General features: G+C 46.0%; 1 protein-coding gene across 1 annotated transcript in view; it reads right to left on the bottom strand.

Annotated features, from left to right (window-relative positions):
* Positions 1-11,682, bottom strand: part of LOC127038894 (claudin-16-like) — a 29,646-nt gene extending 17,964 nt beyond the window's left edge. The window contains exon 1 of the mRNA XM_050931963.1: positions 11,578-11,682. Within this exon, the coding sequence (XP_050787920.1) occupies positions 11,578-11,682 (105 nt within the window). The remainder of the gene's footprint in view (positions 1-11,577) is intronic.
* Positions 11,683-23,476: the final 11,794 nt, after the last annotated feature.

Consider the following 23,476-nt stretch of genomic DNA (forward strand, 5'->3'; position numbering starts at 1 on the left):
CCAGATGCTGGGAATAGGCGGCAGGGGATGGATCACTGGATGATTCTCTGTTCGCTTCATTCCCTCTGGGGCACCTCGCACTGGCCACTGTCAGAAGACAGGCTACTGAGCTAGATGGACCTTTCGTCTGACCCTGTATGGCTGTTCTTACGTAAATAAATAATCATAATATTAAGGCAGGTTTCAGAGAGGTAGTCGTGTTAGACTGTATCACCAAAAACAACGAGGACTCCTTGTGGCACCTTAGAGACTAACAAGGTAAAATAAGCCCATGAAAGCTTATGCCCAAATTAATTGTATTAGTCTCTAAGGTGCCACAAAGACTCTTCATAATACCAAGGCAGGATATTTTGACATCAAGCCGAGGGAGGGAAGGGAGAGTCAGAGCCTGCTCTAATACCAGTGCTGAAAACAATGATTGTGGGATTCATGCACAGCGAAGGTTTGAATGATCTCTCCCTTGCCCTCCACTGATGAACTGGGTTAAAGACTTCAGGAGCAGATGGTATTTGCAGAAAAAGAGCTACTTTGTCTAGGTCATCAGAAAACAGATCTACTTTATCAAAGGGATGAATTTTGGCCATTTTTGGTTAACATTCATTTTAGTCCTGGATGGAGGGTAATAAAATTTTACTCTACTACTAAAGGGTAGCAGACCTGTACTTATGCCCTAATTGAGTGCTGATCACCCTAATGTTATACTCACTTGCTAATCAGGAAATAGTGATGCCAAATGTAGGTGGATGCATGGATTCAGTTGAGGAGTTGTAAGTACTGTTTGAGTGTATTCCGCCAGTGTTTAAACACAGAGTGTATCAGATTTAATGGAGAGTATCTGCTCAGTGACTGCTAAAGCTGAAATAATTTAGGAGATGTCTAGAGGGCTGAGTGGTAGACAGTGTGGGAAAAGCACTGGGGTGAAAGATAATACAGAGGATGCAGCACCAGTGAGGTTCCCCTCTGCCCGATGTAATCACTAAGAATTGGGCTGTAAGGGTACGGACGTGGTTTTACAACTAGAGGTAGAGGTGTCAGGCTGAAGAGGTATTCCTTGACAACCCCCAACAGGGGTGGATGTGAATCCATGGACCATTCATCAGCTGGTCTTTCACAGCACAAGGTGGAAAACTGAGGCAAATGACATCACTATGGAGTGGTGTTTACTTAGGCTTTGGATACTTTAGAATAACTATTGTGGTGTTTTCCCAAATAAATGCTCAGTTCTGTTATCCTTTAATAATAGTTTTCTTGTGTTATTCACAGACAGTGCTGGTGAGTGGGGAAGTATCGCTCTTACAGGTGTTCAGCTTTCCCAGGTTCCACGGTCGGGGCTCAAGGCTTGTTTTGTAATGTGAAGAGGAACCAAGCCCATGCTGGTGCTGACCACCTGGAGGAGTGTTACACAAGTGAGGCTGCATTTGAAGCTTGTGAACAGTGGCAGCTGGGCTGCAGGTAGAGCACCCTCGGCAGCTTGGCCGCATCATCAAAGTGTAAAGACTGGGAAAATACTGCTGGGAGCCTCTCAGGAAAGCCTTTAGTTGGGTAGTATGTTGTTGGGGAGGAGGAGGGGAAAAGGAACACGCTCATCCCTCTGATACCCTCTCTCAGAGTGAAACCCTGGGATGTATTACAGGAAAGCACAGGTGGCAGAAAACAGACATTATCCCCATTTCCCTTTTTCTCCTCTCTCCTAATCCCAACCACCCACGCCAATCTCCACTTCATGCACACACATAGACCAACTGACTCCATTTTCCTTGCACGTGTTCCCGCCCACCCAACCTATCCCCCTCCAACCCAACACCTGCCTGCTTAGAAACTGCCACAGACACACTCCTGTCAACAAAGAGACCCCCCTCCTCTTTCTACCTATCCTCTCCACTGCTCAGAACCAACCCCTTATCCTGAGCCTTTCTCCCATCTGACACCCCCCCCAGACCCAAAACAACTTCCTCTTCCAACTTCCTGCAGCCTCAGAAAAACCCCTTCCCAGAAACAGCACTCCCCCTCACCTGGTGATGAAGTGTTCACCTCACATTAGCCTGGAAGGGCTTAATGAGGCTGGGAAGGGGCCAAATAACCAGAGAGACCACCGCTGAGAGGAATTAATGGCCTAAGTAAATCCTGAATGGTGCCTGTAGTGAAGGCAGTCTAGGGGGGGTGTAGGTAAAAGGAAGCAACAAGGTCAGAGGTGAGGCCACTACCCTGGCTATGGCCTGGGGAGGAGGTGGAAATCGGTGATTAAACAGCACAGCACATGCAGAGGCTAATTGGTCTGAGGACAAAGAGGAGCATTAGAGATGATGCCCACTGATGGATGCTTCAGACCTAAGTCCTGTTGCCTTGAGCTCCATGGCAGCAGCATCATGTGCCTGTTGCCTTTCGTCCTGCACTGGCTCTGGAGAGACGGACTGGACATGCTAACAAGTCAGCGCCAACTCTAGATGTTATAACTGCAGTCAGTGCTGCTTCAATCAGGCCCGGGGGCAGTGAGAAGTGCAGCACGGCCCTATATAGAGGACGTGAGGCATATAGGACCTGACCCCATTCAAGTCAAGAAGCGTTTTGTCCTTTTGAAGCCAATGGGAGTTTATGTTGGTGAAATCCTGGTGACAGCTGAAGAGACTCTCCACCGGGCAGTTTCTGGAGGTTGCTGGTTTTCTCAGAAAGTTTCTTCCAGAGGAGAAAGAAACTGACTGTGACATTTCCAGCTTCTTAAACGCAGTCAACAGTTTAACAAGCGTGAATGTCTCCAGCTGCCTGCTTTCATGGCTGAGTGTTGTCATGACAACTCTCTTCTTCTTGTTTTACAAGGCAATGCGAGCCATGTCATGACATTTGCTCAGCTATTCAAAAGAATCCTCCATTTCCTCCTGTTGGGGCCATGGCCTAGATCGTTTGGGACAAGGACATCACAGGGAGAATAAGTAGGAGGAGCTACATGACGTTCCAGTTTCCATTGGTTTAAACAGGAGTTAGAGGCCTAATCTGTTTTGCTGCTTTTGTAAATATCAAGTTTGACCTTTAGGAACATAAATCTCATTTAAAGTTGGATTTGGGTCAACTTCTTAAGTGCTTTGGAATGTTTCACCCTTAATCTGCACCAGAATACATAACCATTTTTAATCTCTAGTGTGAACAGTCCAAGTTAGCTGGCATTTAATGCTGACCACGATCAATGTGGACCAGGACAATTTTTTTTTTTTACCATTCGCCATAACTACACCCTGGTCCCAGCATTTACTCTTAGGGCTGGTCCACATTGGGGGAGGGAAATTGATCGAATACGCAACTTCAGCTACTTGAATAATGTAGCTGAAGTCGAAGTATCTTAGATCAAGTTACCTACCGTCCTCACGGCGCGGGATCGACGTTCGCGGCTCCCTGTCGACTCTGCTACCGCCATTCGCGTTGGTGGAGTTCTGGAGTCGACAGGAGCTCGTTCGGGGATCACTATATGGAATCTAGATGAGACGCGATATATCGATCCTCGAGAAATCGATTGCTACCCGCCGATACGGCGGGTAGTGAAGATGTAGCCTTAGCCTCAGTGATATCTAGTGGTAATGGGTTCCACAGGCTAATTATGTCTACTGTGAAAAATATTTCTTATCAACTTGAAATTTGCTACCTTTCAATTTCATTGAATGCTCTCTGGTTCTTGCATTATGGGAAGGTAACTAAGATCACCAGATTTGCTATCTGGACTTTTCATTATTTTGTTATCCCTTTATTCTATCTCCACTCAATCTCAATCTTTTTAATCTCTCCTCCTATGGATGTTTTCCCATGCCTCTACACATCATCCATTTGTGAACGTCTGCACTGTTAAGAACTCTGACAAATAGGGACTGAGAATTGAATGCTGTACTCCAGATGACTGGGAACCATTGATGGAGATAATGACAAAACGTTCAGCATTATTTTCTACCCCATTTCTTAGGCAGCTAATAGTTTATTTGCTCTTTTGTCTGCACATGGAACAGCTGCCTACACTGAGGTGTCCACAGTAGCATCCGGGTCCTTTATATGAGCAGCTACAAGTAATTTACAACCAAGAAACGTGCATCAGCAGTTGAAATGCTTCCTCCCAATGTGTATTACCAAACATTTGTCAGCAAGTAATTTCACCTGCCTTCATGTTGTCCATGGTTCAGATTCTCTGGAGTGCCTCACAATCCTCTCTAGTCTGGTTTAACTGAGAGAATAATGTGTCAGCTGCAGATTTAGCCACCTTACTCTTCATCTCACTGATAAGGGTGGGGTGTATGGTGTGTAGAGAAGAGGTAGCAACTTTGAACGATTCAAACTGCCACACTCCTTGCGTGGTTCTTTTCCTCTGTACACCCAGCTCTCATCTGCGGCTTCAAGTAGCTGTGTTTGTGACAGTGCCATACCCTGGTAAACTGCCTCAGCGGGCGGGCTAAACAAGGGGAAGGTAACTCAGAAGTGTGGAAATTGACAGTGATTTCGGATTGTGCTCTCGTGCATATTAAGACTGTTCTAGTAGCTAACCCATAAGAGCCCATATATTAGTCTAACAGCTTGAAAAGCATTGCAGCCACGCATTGTGGAAAGCGAAAGGCACGATGGGGCACTAGAGAAGTCATGGCTATCCACTGCAGCTAAAGAAGCCTCCAGTTGTAACAGTATTTGTTCCACTGAGCCAAGTTTCAGCAGCTGAGAGAATCAGATTGTCCCAGTGCAACAACTCTCCTATTTTAATCAAGCTCATGGACACACCATTCATGCTCACCTCGCTTCAAACGCTGTATCTTGCAGCGCTCGGGGGGGGGGGGTGTTTTTCACACTAAGCGAGAAAGTGGCAGCTCTGTAAACCACCAGTGTCGCCAAGGCCAAAGTGGCAAACTCATCATCGTAGGAGATTTCACTGCAAGAGTAGGTAATGATCTCAGCAATCGGCAAGGTGTGAGTGGAAGAAAATGGCATTAGAAAAATGAACGAAAAATTATCTCCTACTCTTAAGCAAGTTTCACCTCAAAGTGAAACAGATTCAAACACCTGGAAAGCAAAATATAAAGACTACGCTCAATTCAAGATAAATGGTGGGAGAAGATAGCAGAAGACACTTAAATGTATGTGGAAACAAATAAAACAAAGAAGGTCTTTGACTCCTTGAAGCTAGTCTATTGACTTTCAAAAGTGGGCACAGGTTCACTCATGATGGTTGGTGGCAGGACAGTCATCAGAAGACAAACATGGCGTGGAACAGAGATGTATCGAACACTTCAGCCAACTATTGAAGGGACCATCCTCAGTTGAAAGAAGTGTTATTAACCAAATAAATTAAAAGCCTATTCAGCACCACCTTGACTCACCACCCTCATTTGAAGAAATAGAAAAGGCAATCTATATGATGAGCTCAGGAAAGTCCACAGGCAAAGATGGAATACCAGAAGAAATATATAAATCTGCTGGTCCAAACTTGGCAACAACACTCCAGAATATCCTTACTGACTTTTGGGAGAATGAAGAAATGCCACAAGACTTCAAAGATGCCACAATTATTTTTTTTTTTAAAATAAAGGCAGCAAAACAGTCTGTGATAACTGTGGGATCTCTCCTCTATCTGTTGCTGGAAAAATCTTTGCTCGTCTCCTTCTAAATAGACTGATTTCATTTGTCTCAGAAGCCAATCTAACTGAGGCTCAGTGCAGATTCAGCTCTGGTCCTGGCACCATAGACATGATGTTCAGTATCAAATACTAGAAAAACATATCAAACAAAAATCGATTAAATGTTTTCATTGATCTGACAAAAGTATTTGATATAGTCAACTGAGAAGGCTTATAGATGATCCTTAGCAAACTTTGTTGCCCCCCAAACTGGTAAAGATCATTTGTTTATTCCATGAGGGATGCAAGGTCAGGTACTTTTTAATGGCGAGTTTACTGAGTCCTTTACCATTTAAAATGGAGTCAAACAAGGCTGTATTCTTGTCCCACTACAGTTCAACCTTTTCTTCACCGAAGTTCTGAACCATGCTACAAATAGGCTTAACAAAGGTATATACATCAGATTACTTTGAGTCCTCACAGCACGGGATCGATGTCCACGGCTCCCCTATCGATTCTGCTACCGTCGCTCACTGTGGTGGAGTTCCAGAGTCAATGGGAGCGGGTTCGGGGATCGATATATCGCATCTAGATGAGACTAAATATAGCGAGCCTGGAAAAAAATCTATCACTACCTGCCGATATGGTGGGTAGTCTGGATGTACCGTAAAGATAAGCACTCGTTGCAGATAATTATACCCTTCCTAGCACATATAGAGTGAGAGATCCAGTGCATCTCAGGGTATGTCTACACTACAGGATTATTCCAATTTTACATAAACCGGTTTTGTAAAACAGATTGTATAAAGTCGAGTGCACGCAGCCACACTAAGCACATTAATTTGGTGGTGTGCGTCCATGGTCCGAGGCTAGCGTCGATTTCTGGAGCGTTGCACTGTGGGTAGCTATCCCATAGCTATCCCATAGTTCCCGCAGTCTTCCCCGCCCATTGGAATTCTGGGCTGAGATCACAATGCATGGTGCAAAAACAGTGTCGCGGGTGATTCTAGGTAAATCATTTCACGCCCTTTTCCCCTGGATTGCCCTGCTAGATGCCATAGCGTGGCAACCATGGATCCTGTTTTGCCTTTTGTTACTGTCACTGTATGTGTACTGGATGCCGCTGACAGAGGCGGTACTGCAGCACTACACAGCAGCATTCATTTGCCTTTGCAAGGTAGCAGAGACGGTTACCAGTCATTCTGTACTGTCTCCTGTGCCACTGTAAATTGGCGATGAGATGATGATCAGTCGTTCTGTACCGTCTGCTACTGTCATGGGTGCTCCTGGCTGATCTTCACTGAGATCGGCCGGGGCACAAAAACAAAAAGGGGAATGACCTCCCCCCGGATCATTCTCTCATTAATGTTCTATCTAAAAGTAGAGTCAGTCTTGCCTAGAATATGGGGCAAGTGTATTAGAGAGCCAGTGTATCAGAGAACCAGAGAGCAGAGCCGCTCCGTGTCAGATCCCACAGGAATTATGAGCCGCACGCCATTCTAGGGGGTGTCCCTGCAGCAACCCACCCGTTGCTTCCCTCCTCCCCCAACCCTTCCGGGCTACCGTTGCAGGGTCTCCCCATTTGTTTGATGAAACAATAAAGAATGCAGGAATAATAAACACTGACTATTTAGTGAGATAAAATGAGGGGGAGGCAGCCTCCAGCTGCTATGATTATCCAGGCATGACATTAAACAGTGGAGGGGAGAGGAGCCCAGCATCCCGCTGCTATGATAGTCCAGGCAGTACAGAATCTTTTCTTTAAACATTAAAGAGAGGAGGGGCTGATGGAGTTCAGCCCCCAGTTGCTATGATGAGGACGGCTATCAGCCGTTCTGTACCATCTGCTGGGAATAACCGGAGTCAATTCTATTTTTATCCAGGCGCCCCCGGCCGACCTCACCTGAGGCCAGCCAGGAGCACTCACAGGCTGACGACGAGGATGGGTACCAGTCCTACTGCACTGTACCATCTGCCACCGAGGAAGGGAAGAGAGAGGATGCTGCTGCTCATTGCCCCAGCACCGTGTCTACCAGCAGCATGCAGTAGACATACGGTGACATTGAAAAACGTCAAGAAACATTTTTTCTCCTTTTCTTTCATGGGGCAGAAGGAGAGTAAATTGACGAGATATACCCTGAATCACCCCGGACAATGTGTTTGACCCTACAGGCATTGGGAGCTCAGCCAAGAATGCAAATGCTTTTCAGAGACTGCGGGGACTGTGGGATAGCTGCAGTTCTCAGTCCCCCCTCCCTTCCTCCATGAGCAGTCATTTGAATCTTTGGCTTTCCGTTACGCTTCTCACACAGCACTGTGCTGTAGACGCTGTATCATAGCCTGGAGATTTTTTTCTAAACGCTTTGGCATTTCGTTCTCTGTAATGGAGCTCTCCCCATACAGCAATCAGATCCAGTATCCAGTACGGTCCATGCTGGAGCTCTTTTTGGACTTGGGACTGCATCGCTACCTGTGCTGATCAGAGCTCCACGCTGGACAAACAGGAAATGCAATTCAAAAGTTCGCGGGGCTTTTCCTGTATACCTGGCCAGTGCATCCAAGTTCAGATTGCTTTCCAGAGCGGTCACAGTGTGGTACTGTGGGATACCGCCTGGAGGCCAATACCTTCGATTTGCGGCCACACTAAGCCTAATCCGATATGGTAATACTGATTTCAGCGCTACTCCTCTCGTCGGAGAGGAGTACAGAAACCGGGATAAAGAGCCCTTTATATCGATATAAAGGGCCTCGTTGTGTGGACGGGTACAGCATTAAATCGGTTTAACGCTGCTAAAAACGGTTTAAACACATAGTGTAGCCCAAGCTTGAGAGTACTACCTACCGGATCTAGATGCGATAAATTGATCCAGGCAGGAAGAGTAGGCCGAGTCGACAGGGGAGCTGTCTCGGTTGACTCGTCGTGGTGAGGACAGCCAGGCAAGTCAAACTAAGGGCTGCTCTACACTTGGGGGGGGTTCGATCTAAGAAACGTAACTTCAGCTACATGACTATCGTAGCTGAAGTCGAAGTATCTTAGATCGCGTTACCTATCATCCTCACGGCGCAGGATCGATGTTCGCAGCTCCCCGTTGACTCTGCTACCGCCGTTCGCCTTGGTGGAGTTCTGGAGTCGACAGGCGCTCGTTCGGGGATCGAAGTACAGAGTCTAGATGAGATGCAATATATCTATCCCCGAGAATTTGATTGTTATCCACCAATACAGTGATATTGAAGATGTAGCCTAAGATACTTTGACTTCAGCTATGCGAATAGCGAATATGCACAGCTTTTTGCCCCTTAAGGCCTGGGCTACAGTAGCGGGGGGGGGGGGGGTCAAACTAAGATACGCGACTTCAGCTATGCCTTAAGGGGCAAAAAGCTGTGCATCTCTCGAGCCACACTGAGGGAGGGGGTGAATTTTAATGAGCTCACACTGTACACTTCTCTGTGCAGAACAAGACAACACAATTTTCTGTTTATGCTCCAGAGGCGGAGTGCACTTGAGTGTTGCACAATTCCCTAACTGAAGTCTTCCCAGGCAGAGCTGATGAAGCTCTGCCGCTGGTTATGGCCCTACCTGTGTTTGCCGGAGAAGGCTTGAGGGCCTGGCTCAGCATGACAGGGTGAGGGAGCTCAGGCTGGTGGAACAGGCTGGCCCAGTGGTATCCCAGTACCTCAGGTGGCATCCCAGATGGGGGTGTTCAACCAACAACACTCACAATCAACCTGGAGAAAACTGATGTTGTATTATTCATCTTCACCACTCCATGTCATATGCCTTAGATGTCTATTAGTGCAATCCAACTAAAGCAACCTGGCAGTTTTACCTCTCTCAGCAGCAACATTTCAAATGATGTACCTTTTAAAAAAGAGATCATGAACAGGATACAGAAAGCTTCTCAGTCATTAGGAAAGCTCCGTAGCAAAGTTCTGAATTCCCGCAACATAACCCTCTCAAAAATAAAAGTTTATTATTCTTTTATGCTCACACCTCTCCTCTATGGCTGTGCGACCTGGCCACTATACAAATGGCATATTAAAGAGCTAGAGGCCTCCCATAACCGCACTCTGCGTGCCATTATGAGATTCTGCTGGAAGGAAAAAGTTACCAACCTGGAGGTTCTCTGAATGTCAAATGTCATAAGCATCGAGGCCATGCTGATAAAATCCCCATTACACTGAGTTGGACACATCATTAGGATGCCTGAGCATTGACGCCAGAGACAAATGTTCTATGGAGAATTGGCAGAAGGACAGAGGAATAAAGGCCACCACAGAAAACGCTACAAGGACAGTATCAAGAACAACACAAGAGCCTGCAAGTCGCGCTTTGGGCTTCACATTCAGTCCAGACTCCACAAAAAGAGAGAGCATGAACATGTCATCATTAAACCCACGGACAAGAAATAAAAATATTGCGCAACAGCAGTACTAGTCCACAAAGAAAGAGTGGGTCTGGCGGTGAAGGAACTGCCTTGGGAGCCAGGAGATCTGTGTTCATTTGCCAGCTGTATCACGGGTGCCCTGTGCGACATTGGGCAAGTCACTGGCACAAAAGGAATTGGGCAGACAAGTCCCAGTTTTGGCTTCACTGCGACGCACGAACTCATGCTGAACGCCGTAGGTGCCTAAACCCACTCGGTGCCTAAGTTTTGGCAATAAGAATTCGCTTGGCACTCATGTTTCTGCCTCTGAGCATGCGCGGTGCTGCCTCTCTCTGGGCGCTCAGGCTACTATCTCGAAGCTAAGCCCCAAGGCTAGCTAGTCACAAACAACGGAAGGCAGATGTTCACCCAGCTAAGGCGCACGCAGGGCCCAATCAGGTAGGCATACTCAGAGGGCACCTCCCAGACTCATAACCCCCCTCACAGTTATTAGCGCAGTGGTTAGCATAGGCATATGGGCTCTGGAAGATGTCAACTGTAGTCCCCCCTCCACCGGACGGCGAGAAGGCATTTGAACAGGGCTGTACCGTCAAACCGCTGAGCTAGGGGTATTCTGATGTGAGACTCCCCCATTCTCTCCTATTTTCTCTCCAGATAAATAATGAAAGCCTGCATCCTGGCTCTGCCGTCTCCCAAATCGCCAGGTTACAGAGTCATTCTCATGCATACTCTCTCGCTTTCTCACTCTCTGGCCCAAATGATTCCGTGTGTGTGAGAGAGAGGGACAGAGAGAGAGAGAGAGAGAAAATAAGTATGAGAATGACTCTATGTCCAATGCTTGGAAAATTCCAAGCAGAGAATTAGCTAATCATTTCTCATTCACCCATTAATAAAAATAAAGTCCAGACCTCTACAGTGATTTTAGTTTCATAGATATTCAGGCGAGAATTAGAGCTGATACAAAGAAAATTGGAATTTGGAAAAATGTGTCCCTTTTTTCCCACAAAAAAAAAATGTAAATTCTGGTTCTAGCCAGGAAGGGACCATCCTGATTTTACTCTAATCTGCTGCAGAGGCCAGGCAAGGCAGCCTCACCCCATGACTCCTGCATCCAGCCCAGAACTGCTGCCTAAGCGAGGGCAGCCCTTCAAGAAAAACATCAAATCTCAATTTAAAGCGTATAGCAACCATTTTTAAAAAAGCAATTCCTAAAGCAGGAAGCAACTAAAACTAATCCAAGCCCTTTCCCTTGGAGAGCAATGGTTCTGCCGGTCATCTATGCAACACAACACCTGTCTCAGAGCTCAAATCAAAGTGCTGCCTTGGCCAATGCTTAGCCCAGCAGAGCAAACCATTCCTGACTGCCCAAATCCACTGTGGCTGTAACCAATGTACCATTCCTAAGGCCAAATGCTAGGTCACAGCAGCATTACAGTCCAGGGCCATCGGCCTGCTGCTAAGACTAGGAATGCTTTTAAACCACTGCATTTTTTCCACCTCCAAAACTCAGCTATGTGATGTGGTGTAAGTTGAGCTTTTGTCACTTCTAACTACTAACAAACCCTGCTCCTAGTTTAAAAGCCAATGAGTTAAAACAATATGGACCTTGTTCTTACCCTCCAGCAATCTGTTCCAGTGCACAGGGCGAAAAATAGAAGGCCCAGCCCTCCTACTGCCATCTCCAGTATATCCACAGCCGCTGCTGTGGTTGCGATTTCCATCCTTAAGAAAGGACTTTCCACACAGACAGCTCAAGAGAAAGCTAAGCGGCAGTTCAGAGCAAATGGTCTCCTGCTGTTCTTACAGGCAGCTGCTCAAGGCAAAAGAGCCCTTCTAGAGGGATAACACAGATACATGCAAATATTACACCAGTCATAAGCCCAAGACTTTAACTCCCTTCATTGTGCTTAGAAAGGGAGGCTCAGTTTTCAGTTTTGCAGAGTTCAAAATTGACTTAGTCTCTAAACATTTTTGAGACATTGTTCCTGCTGGTTTTAACAGAAAATGTTTATGAAAGACTTGGTTCTCGAGAAATGAAAATCATGTTTGAAATCGTTATTGAACAATTTCATTACTGAAAAGTCAAAATGATTAAGCTTGCTTTCAGTTAAAAAGTATCAACACAAATGTTGCAGAAGTTTTTGCAAAAAAGACAATTTTTAAGATGGCGGCAATTGCTCAGCTTTGTATATGAATTGAGAGGTGTCATCGCTTGCAGCACCCCACCGTTGGATCAAGTTATTAATTGGCAATAAGACATAATATTTTAATGGAGACAGTAATAAACCACTGGAACAATTTACCCAGGATCGTGGTGGATTCTCCTCATGGAGAATTTTAAAATCAAAATTGGATATTAGTCTAAAAGCTGTGCTCTGGGAATTATTTTGACGGTGTTCTCTGGCCTGGGTTATACAGGCAGTCACGGTAGATGATCGCAATGGCACCTTCTGGCCTTGGGATACTATGAATAATTTAGATGGAATAAAAGGGCCCAAAGAGTCAAAGGTGTTACTGTGACTTTGTAATTGTCCAAACTGAAACAGTGTTAAGCAAAGTTCAGGGCTTGGTACACAGAGCCATCCGCCTGCTTAACACATGGCAAATGTATAATTAAAATCCTTTTAGACGTTTATTAAAGACACAAGGGGGAAAGTAAAACCAGTTACAGAATAGGAAATGCCAAGTATTAAGCCAGGCTTTGACTTAACAATGTTCCTTGTCCCCTTGCCCTTTAGTGAAAGAGAGGTTTTTAGAAAGAAACCCATCTACCAGATTGTATTAAAGATGGTACCAACTGTACTTTTGCGGAAGAGAAGCCGTTAGTTGAGAGAGGCTGGAATGGTTATTGTTGGTGTCATTAAAATCCAATCTTGTTTCTAGAAGACAAAACAAGACAAACCTACAAAAAGGGGAAAGAAAAGAACAGCCATGATAGAAAATACTTCTGTCTCTGGTGTTAAATTTTTTTTGCAACCTTGGTGCTGAAAAAACACAGGCTCTTAGCAACCACTTCGAGACTTGGCAAATTTGTACCAGCATCGGGTTGTTTAGCTGCCTTTCTGGTCACAGGCTTACAGCAGTATTGCAAAGTGACACTCTTGGCCAGCTAAGCCAGAATCTTATTAGACAGAAGGGGATGGGAATGAAACGAAATAAGTCAGGGATGGAAAAGGATACATTGAGGGAGCGGGGTGGATGTCTCACGCGCCAGGTGGTATTTGGTATTTAGCCAGAGCTGATAGTGGTTGCTTTCCCTGGGTTCCTCTCCATTGGCCTGGTCTGGTCAGGACATGGCTCAGAATTATGGCAATGAAGGTCCAGGACCCCAGAAAATGGCAGGAATGACAGTCACGACGGTGATGCGCCTGCCTTCCCCATCTCTCATCTTTTAGTCAATTAGTGTTTGCGTCCGTCCACCCAGGTCTCATCTTTTAAGAACAACAGAAGGGGTAGCTTGGCAGAGTAGCCCAGCCCTTCATTATTTTGGCCACCAATTAGGTCTAATTTCTGACACATTAATTTTGCTTCACTAATTTCCACTGATTAGGGAAGAAGCTTCCTTAACTGTCCACTTTTGGGGTTCTTCCACATTCGCCTGAAGCAGCAGATGCAGGACATTGGACAGTTATTATAAAAACTGGTGTGCACAACGCCAGCTTCAGTAAGTCTGGCACACTAGGAACCATGCAAAGTCTGAAGAAAATAAGACTTTAGCTTTGGCTATTGGTTGTTAATTGCACTACCATAGTTAAAAGAGGAAAAGTGTTCTACCAGGAGTTAAAAAAGGGAAAATTGCTAACTGTAAGTCGCTCCTTAAGAATTAGGGGTTATAGTGCTTGATATTTATGAGTTTGGTTTTTTGTGTTGTATTTGGTTTTTATCCACTTGGGAAAAATGCTTAAGAAGAAACAATCAACAGACATATTTAGAGAAAAATAGGGAACGCTGTCTTTTGTACAAGAACCCACACCCTGTAAACAAATACTACAGATAGTGTGGGTGATGTGTGTACTAAGTTCAGCTTTGGAGGCGAGGCTGGCGCGATATACAATCCTGTACAAGCCTACTCCCACTAAAAGGGATTCGGCAGGAATCTGGCTTTTGTGGGCTGCATGCAGGGATTTATACTACCGCTTTGCAACCTGCCAGGAGGAGACTACCTCCCTGCGTGAAAAGTTCACTCATATGGAAAAAGAGGCAGAAAGATGGAAAGTGATAGCTAGGGGGTGCAAAGCCAGATAGACCCTCTCAGGGAGGTAATCAGGGAGGGAAACCAAAATAAAAAGTTAGAGGAATAGGTTGGGGAAAGGAAAAAAATAGAAAAAGAAAATCAAGTATTGCACGGCATGGTAAAAAGTTTAACCATCGAAAAAAGCAAATCTCTCTCCCTCCTTATCCAGCACCGCAAACCACCAGATAGCAGTGGTGACGGCAGGAGAGAGGGATTTTGAGCCCCAAAATAATATCCCTGACTGGGAAGATGCCCTGTGGGAATCTAGTGACATGTGGGAAAGAGAGCTATGGAGCAGCAATCCTGAGCTCCACGGACCGGCTGAAGCCATTAACAGACACAACTGCAGGGACAACCACAGCTACTACAACCATCCCTGTATCAGCAGCAGCTCTCCAAGTGTTGGCAAAAATGTTTGGACTCGTTAACCAGGAAAATTTCACAAAATGGACTCTGTTTGTGCTACAAAACAAGACAAACCCACACAAAAGGGCAAGCAGAGAAGATTTAACAGTCTCTGAACTTAAACGCCTCATGACAGCCTGTGCGGCCTCAGAATTACAGTGAATCATTGCTCGAGTGATAAGAGAAAGCAGGGAGAACACCACTTTCCTACCCCTATTTGTAAGCCTAGGGAAACAAATTGGTTGCCAACATCTAATTATACAGGCAGCCATCCCGATGGAGATTAATGCAAGTCATGGCAGGCATCACCCGCCCTGAAAATGGTCAAGGAAGACCTGCAAATAACCCCGACACTGTGACGTACAACACAACGTGCCCTGAGGGACTGTGCTGCCACTCTCCCTTAGTATGCCAATAAGCTCAGCGTCTGGGAGCCTAACCAGCCAGCGAGCACGACTGAGGTCCGAGATCTGATGAAACAGATCACCACTCATTCCGGCCCCGCTCTCCAAATAAAGAAGGAACGAGCTCTCTTCGTGGCCGCACTTGAGCAAATAACTTACTCAAATGAGGGCCGCAGTATGGGACTAGGGGCTCCCGAGGTCGCTACCGTGGACGGGGGAATCATAAGCCACAGGGACATTATTCATGTTCACGCCTCCGCCCTGCTATAAAAAATTATGCCTTCCTATCACGTGGCGGTGAGGGACAGAATTCCTATGACTCCCAGATCCGTCGATTGGCTTGGCGGGTGATAATGCGACAAGGAGGGGATTGGGAGCCCTGGGATGGAGCCCCAAGCAGAGATTTAGTCCAAGAACCCCTACAAGCACAAGACAGAGAAACGGGGGCGTTTAACTAGCATAGTCGCAAGTGCCAGCCCCCGAGCAATCAGAACTGGCGGGGGCTGCTGGACATGATCACTCCACATAATACAGGAGCGCAGCAATGGGGGCTCATTAGTAAAATGTCCTGGGACTCTGAAGGGAGACCGTACATTGATCCAACAGAAGAATCGCGCTACTGCGCCAGCTTTAATTGATACTGGAGCCGCTGTCTTTGATTAAAACCACTGCACAGGCAGGGGAGAAAGTGAGGCGAGTCACTTTGAAATGTTTTCAAGAAAAGCCAAGTATAGGTTGGGAATGGGCACAGGTCCCATTTTCAATACAACCTTTTAAAACAAAAGGGAACTTAATTCTGACCCGTGACATGACTGATGAAATTATTTTAGGAGCAGATTGCCTGTAACATAACAACATAGTAATCGATTTACCTGGGTGAATATTATGGCAATTAGAAATCCCCTCTGACTGCTCCGACCAGGGAAAGTGGGATATCATTGTAACCAAAGGGGGACGTACAGTTGTTGCTGCTTTCACTACAGAGCAAGCCGAGGAGTGGAGCTCAAAATTCCCCACAGGCTGGACACAAAGCAAAACAGACTTTGGAAAGATTAATGCCTGTGTTAAAATTGTAGGTGAATTGGTACCCCCGCCTCAGAAACACTATCCCTACCCAAAGGAAGCAGAAGCCCAATTGATACAGAGTACACAGAACTTGGAAGAGGGACTTATTAGAAAAACTAACTGGCCTGTTAACTCTCCTATGTGGCCAGTTTTAAAGGCAGACGGGAAGTCCTGGTGGTTAACTAGAGACTATAGAAGGATTAAGAAAGGATCTGTACCCATGGCCCCAATTGTATCAGACATGACACAGGTTATACAGAAAGTACAAGCCACCTCCAAATACTTCTCAGTGATCGCTTTGCCTAACTGCTTTTTTGCCATACCCTCTACTCCCAGACTCTCAGGATAGGTTTGCATTCACCATAAAACACCAACAATTTATGTTTTGCCGACTACCAGAGGGTTTTCAAGATTCCCCCACTATATGTTGGATCGTCTAAGCCAGAAGAAAAGACCGTTTGTCTTCTCCTAGGTCGATGGTAGTCTGCTTTTTGGGGAAACCAGGGAACACGTTCAGAAACTTATTGAAAATGTTTTGGCTTTCATCCAAGAAACAGGGTTTAAGGTAAATTTAGAGACAGCATAACCGGTGCAACCGCAGGTCACTTACTTAGGTATAGTGGTCGGGAACGAGGGGAGGCAAGTGGAACAGCGCAAATATTTCTGGATATGTCCTCCCCTACGAGTGTGCACTCTTTAGGAGTTCTGCTGGGTGGGTTCAATTTCCTATGGTCACATATCTATAAATATACAGAGATCACACTTCCATTATGGAAGTTATTAAAGAAAAAGATGCAATGGGAACTGGGACCAGAGCAAGAGTCCGCCTTAAATACCTTAAAGCAAAAGGCTGTCAGAGACCCGGCTTTTCGCTTTCCTGATATATCAAACCCTGTCATTATCAGACTAGCTGCAAATGACGTTGCATTAGCCGCTACTCTCTTGCAAAACAACGAGGAAGGCAAACTAGTGCCAGTAGCATATTATTCTAAAAAAGTTCAAGGAGCTGAGTTGAATTTTGATCCTTGTGAGCGTGAATATTTAGCAGCCATTTGGCCAATCCAGTCCTTTGAACGTCACGCGCACAGCACCTATAACAATTCAAAGTACTCATATTCCCCTCAAATATAGCTTATCTGGCAAACTGCTCGGGAGTAAGGGCTCCAATACATGCATGGCTCAGTGCACGCTCATTCTGGTCAATAGAGGGGTGTGACGAACTAGGAATGTTCTTAATGTTTGCTCTGAATACTGTGTTGGTGCCTCAGTGTCCCCATGGCAGTTCTTAAGTATCTGGCAGAGCAAAGGGCCAGTGCACCGAAATGCCTGACACTCTGTCTCCTAGCAACTGATGGCCTGGGCCCCTCCTCTGCAAAGGTGCCAGCTGAAGGTGTTGGAGACAAAGGGATCAGGTGACCTCCTGGCCGGGAAAGGAGCTGACCACAGAGGAGGGGCTGGGAGGGGTGGTTAGTCTGGAGCTGGCTGGGGTTGAGGAGTGAAGTGCAGACGTGGGGGGTCTGGTTCACTGCCCCCCCAGAATGGACCCGGCCGAGGGGTCCGGTTCGCTGTACCTACAAGCTCTGTTTTAGACCCTGTTCCTGTCATCAAATAAACCTCTGTTTTACTGGCTGGCTAAGAGTCATGTCTGACTGCGAAGTGGGGGTGCAGGACCTGGTGGCTTCCTCAGGACCCCACTGAGGCGGGCTCACTGTGGGAAGCGCACGGAGGGGCAGAGGATGCTGAATGCTCTAAGGAGAGACCCAGGAGGTGAAGACGTGTGAGCTTCTTGCCCTGAACAAGTCTGCTCCAAGGGAGAGGAGGCTCCCCAAAGTCCTGCCTGGCTTGGTGGGGAGCAGTTCCAGAGCATCGCCCGGTGACTCCGTGACAAGGGGTCGTTACCGAAACAGTATCTAAACCTGATTTATTGACTCATGCTTTAATTGAAAAAGGGACTGAGCATGACTGTCCCAAGGTTACTTTAGAACAAAGAATTGCACTGGTGGAGGCACCCCTCCTTAAGAGATTTAGACACAGGAGAGCAGGAGAAGCATATCTGGTTTACTGATGGCAGCTCGGTAGCAATGAAAGGGAAACTGTATTACATATGCTGCCATAAGCCTAGAGGAGGAAGTGCATTCAAGTGTCATTGGCTCATGGGTCAGCACAACAGCGGCGCTCCAGGCTATATATCAAGTTTTAAAGTTATATGCACCCTCTTCCAGACCAATCTATATCTATGCAGACAGTGATTTTTTGCGTGAAAGGCATACAGTATTGGCTGTTTGGCAACGAAATAATTAGGAGCAAGCAGATGGGAAGGCGATAGCGTACCTAGACGAATGGAGATAGATCCATGCTTGGCTGACAAGGAACCCAATCAGTTAAAAATTCAGCATGGTAAAGCTCACAGCAGAGCACTAAGTACTGAAGCCATGTGGAACAGCAGAGGGGATGCTATTGCCCAGCAGCATAACGTAGCAGTTGTTACTGGGAGACAGAAACGCTCTAGCTAGCTCATTTCTGATACTCTGCTTTCATCTAGCGATGAGAATAATAATTGCAGCCTAACTCCATGGCACATCAGTTCATGCATCAGGGGACCTTACGAAGACTAAAACAGGTAGCAGACTGGGTAGGTGTGGAGGATGATGTAAAAACATGAGTGCAAAATTGTGTGTGCTGTGCAAAGGACAAAGCTGGTCCCCAGCACTGGCAACCAATGATGCACTACATGATCAATCAGACCATATGAATGAAAAAATGCAAAAACAAAGAATCCATGAACCCACTTTATGGGAAGTTGGAGATTGGGTAATGATAATCACACCTTAGCACCTAAATGGGTCCATAGTTGACCATCTCAGCCCTCTGGTATACAGCATTGAAAAAGATGGCAAACTTAAATTGGTACATATATCCCAGATAAAACTGTTTTCTTAATAGCATGTGCTTCATTCCTATTAGGTATCACTGTCATTGAATCCCATATAAAGAATCTGAAGAGCTTCAGCTGATTGCCTCCAACCGGAACACTGGTATCATAAACTAATCAACAATTTGATTCCCCTCTCACAACGTGCACAAGCATTTACAGAACACTGGTGGAAGCTGACTGAAGGACATAACAAAAATGTTACTATTTTGGGGATTCCTAGAAAGGTTATTCACCTTGGGACCATCCAGTGTGCATTGGGAGATCAAGTGGTTTTTTACCACTGGAAACCAGAACCAAATTGTACTAATATCTAACTATACATTATATGGACCCTTTGAACTACTTACACTACATGTCTGGGTAAATATCATGCCTTATCACCATGTTTGTATATTTGAGGTTAGCTCACCTACTCAGCCTATAATAGATTACAATCATTGTCACCCCGTCCTTACTGGATACCATACATTCCCACCTTTTAAACCAGGACCCCTAGAGTCCTGGACAATAACAGTATGGGTGAATGAAACTAAATTATTCGGAAGTACAACAGTACTATTTTTAAATGGTCCACAACCCATAAAAGTACCCTGTCCTCCTTTGCTTAAGATGTAACCTCCTGTAGAGGCAGAAGTGATGAGGGATAACAGATACTTTGTTAGGAGGTATAGGAACAGGGACCTGAATTCTAAATTCGGTAGATCTAGAAGCACTGAAAAATAAGGCCATTATGGCAGAAACATTGCATCATACTATTTTACAAGGGCAAGAGCTTGTTGGTACAAACTGGGGTAGCCACAATGAACTTGCAATGGCATACTTGGGAACATATTAATCAGGCATTCTGGGCTCAATATGCCACTTGAGGAACATAACGAACAAAAAACCTTTAGCTTTGTGGTGTTCTGAACAACAAATATTAGCTATTATGCTGACAGAAAGGGAAATGGACTGGGTACGAGCTAAAGCTATGACAGTCTTAACTCTGCTGATAAAACATGAAAATAACCTTTTCCTTCCTTATATTTCTGGATTGTACAAGGGCCTGGAATCAAATGTATACACCTCACCCTTCATGGGGCACATCACTATACAAGTAATACGGGACCAACCCTACAAATATAAAGTTACTCTGTGGCCCTTCATAGCCCTCCCAGTTCTCCAGGGCAGATATTCTTGGGCTCCTCCATTGGTGGGAACATATTTGAACAAATAAGGGGAAATCTAAGACCATTGCTTGCGTACCAGGTGGACTGCACAACAATGGGTATTTCCTACCTTACCAACATTAGAAGAGCTCTGCTCCTTACAACATAAAAGTTTGGCAAGTTGTTACTGGGATGAATGAGATAGTACCACAAAAGTGTGTTTTGATAGAAAAAGTTGTGTATGTGCCATTGGATTAGAGAAGCTTGCATGGCAAAACAAATATAGCTCAGAACCGCCAGTAGAACAATGTATGTGTAATATAAATATGTTAAAAACTCCCACTCTAACCTATTACTTACCAACTCATGAGGATAAAAGAACTAACACACTGGATACCAGTAAAAGTCTAGACTTTAACTTCTCTTGGGGGGGGGGGGTCAATTGGACAAGTCTGTACAAACTAATGCAGGAAAGTAAACAAATCCAGCTGACAAACTACACAGACCCAGGTTCAGATACGCAGTTTGGCATCAGGGATCCGAAATATTAAGAGTATCTGCACAAGCAGAACAAATCATGACACACCATTGGTCTGATATTTTAAAGGGATGGTCCCCCTCTTGGTCTTCAACTTTAAAAATTACGTTACATCAAATTGTTGTTTTCTTTATTCTGATAAGGTTACTGTTACTTGTAATGTGTGGCATGTGCTGCTGGATGAAAAGGCGGTATTTTAAGCTAAAACTACAAGCTTACATTGTTTCCCAATATATATCCTTAAAACAATGACAAAGTGTGACCCATTCAATACCCCTGGATTGAAGGGTCAAAAGGGCGACAACGTAGAACTAACGTGAATGAAATTGTTTTAATTGTTCACTTAATCATTGTAACTCCTGTTCACTATGTCATTAACTCCATTTTGCCTACATTGCAACTGCTATTCACTATTGTAATTCAACCCCATTTTAAAATGCTTACTCCATTTTGTGGAAGGCTTGTTGCTGCAGCCTTCATTTTTGCAAGCCCTGCTGTAATCTTATTAGTTTAGTTTAGATGTGTGAATGAAGTATGTATGGGTGATAGAATCAACCTCCAGTGTCAGCCTGGCCTGATGAAATAAAGTTCAAATACCAACGGCAGAAGATGCAGACAACAGCCCTAAACAAATTAAGGGCTGGTCTACACTAAGGCGGGGTATCAATCTAAGATACGCAACTTCAGCTACGTGAATAGTGTAGCTGAAGTTGAAGTATCTTAGATCGATTTACCTCAGGTCCTCACAGTGTGGGATGAATGTCCATGGCTCACCTTGTCAACTCTGCTACTGCCGCTCACTCTGGTGGAGTTCTGGAGTTGATGGGAGCACATTCGGGGATTGATATATCGCATCTAGATGAGACGCAATATATCGAGCCCCGAAAAATTGATCGCTACCTGCCGATACAGCGGGTAGTCTGGACGTACCCTATGGAACATCCACCCTAAAAAGAAAAGGACACAAGAATAATAAAAGGCAGATCAAAGCCAGGTTCAAGGCTGAAAGTCACGTCTGCAATTGACACCCGTTCAATCACCAAACCCAGAGGCAGTGTGACAGAGAAAGACCTATAGACTTTGAATCCAAACTAAAAGCCTATAAAAAAAGATGGGTGAGATGAGAGACTTTGGGTAACGTTCTGCTATCAACATCAAGGGGCATCAGTGCGTGCCTGACAGAGACCCAGCTACTCCTTGTGCCCAGCTTTCCTGGCCAGTTAGCTGCCATGAGCTATGATCCCAAGCTGGGAACTCAAGCCACAAACTCAACCTACAATCAGGACTGGTAACTATCCAGCAGCTGCAGAACATTGTGTGTGTGTGCGTGTATGTGTATAAGTATTAAGGTATTTGCTAGTAGTTATAGACCAAATTGTGTTACCATAACAACTGTGGCATCTTTGTCTTGCCCCGTAAAATTATCCTGTGTAGTTTTGGCTGTACTCCTTTCAAGTATGTTCTTCCGTCCCGGCCTAACCACTGAGCAGCTACACCATGAGGTGGAGTGCCTCTAGGTTGGGGTGGAGGAGGCAGCGCTAGTCCTGGGAGAGCAGGTCCAGGTGGGACGGTAATGGCCACAGTGGGGCGACCACCAAGCTTGTGAGGATTCTGTACCAATGCTGCCTGGGCCATGCCCGGGCAATCAGGACGATCCAGATCCTGTCTGTCTTTATCTTTTCCAGGACCTTGCCGATCAGCAGGAATGGGGGGAAGGCATACAGAAACTGGCCTGACCAGGATAGGATGAAGGCATCAGAGATAGCACCCAATCCCAGTCCCCCCCTGCGCCCTCCCTGAGCAGAACCGGGGGCAGCAATGGTTCTGTTGAGTCGTGAACAGGTCCACCTGGGGAGTATCCCACTCTTGGAAAAGTCTGTGCATCACCTCTGGGTGAAGAGACCACTCGTGTTCAGGGGAAGTACTTGCTCAAGCGATCCGCCCTCGAGTTCCGGGCACCCAGTAGGCCTGTAGGCAAATGTCATGGGCTATACAGAAGTCCCACAGCTTGAGGGCTTCCAGGCAGATGGTAGAGGATCAGGTCCTGCCTTGCCTGTTGATGTAAAACATGGGGGCTGTGTTGTCTGTGAGAACGCTGACCACCCTGCCCTCCAGGTGCGAGTGGAAGGCCACGCACGCCAGCCAGACCACCCTCAGCTTCTTGATGTTTATGTGGAGGGCCAGGTCCTGTGCCAACCACAGACCTTGGATCTGAATGTCTCCCACATGGGCTCCCTACCCCAGGTCCGATGTGTCGGACACCAGTTCCATCGACAGGGACCTGCCTCTGAATGGGACTCCGTAGAACAAGGTCCCTGGGGAGGACCACCATCACAGGGAGGCGCTCACCGGTTTGGGCACAGTGAGGACCTTGTCCATCCTGTCTCTGGCCTGGGAAAATACCGAGGCTAACCCAAGCTGGAGGGCCTCATCCTGAGTCTGGCGTGGTGAACCACATATGTGCATGCTGACATGTGAGTCAAGAGCTGGAGCCATGCTCTGGCTGTTGTCACCGAAAACTTTGTGACTGTGTCAATAAGCCCTTTCACGGTCTCAAACCTGTCCGGCAGGAGGGAGGGTCTGGTCGACAAGGTGTCCAGGACTGCCCCAATAAACTCTATGTGCTGCACCGGAACTAATATGGACTTGGTGTTTACCAACAGGCCCAGAATGGTGCACGTGCCCAGGAGGAACACCACATGATCCCACATCTGCGACTGGGAGCTGCCCTTGACCAGATAGGGGAAGATCTGGAGCCCACGGTGTCTGCGGTAGACCGCCACCAC

Source organism: Gopherus flavomarginatus, chromosome 21 (assembly GCF_025201925.1).
Source record: "Gopherus flavomarginatus isolate rGopFla2 chromosome 21, rGopFla2.mat.asm, whole genome shotgun sequence".
Lineage (NCBI taxonomy): Eukaryota > Metazoa > Chordata > Testudines > Testudinidae > Gopherus > Gopherus flavomarginatus.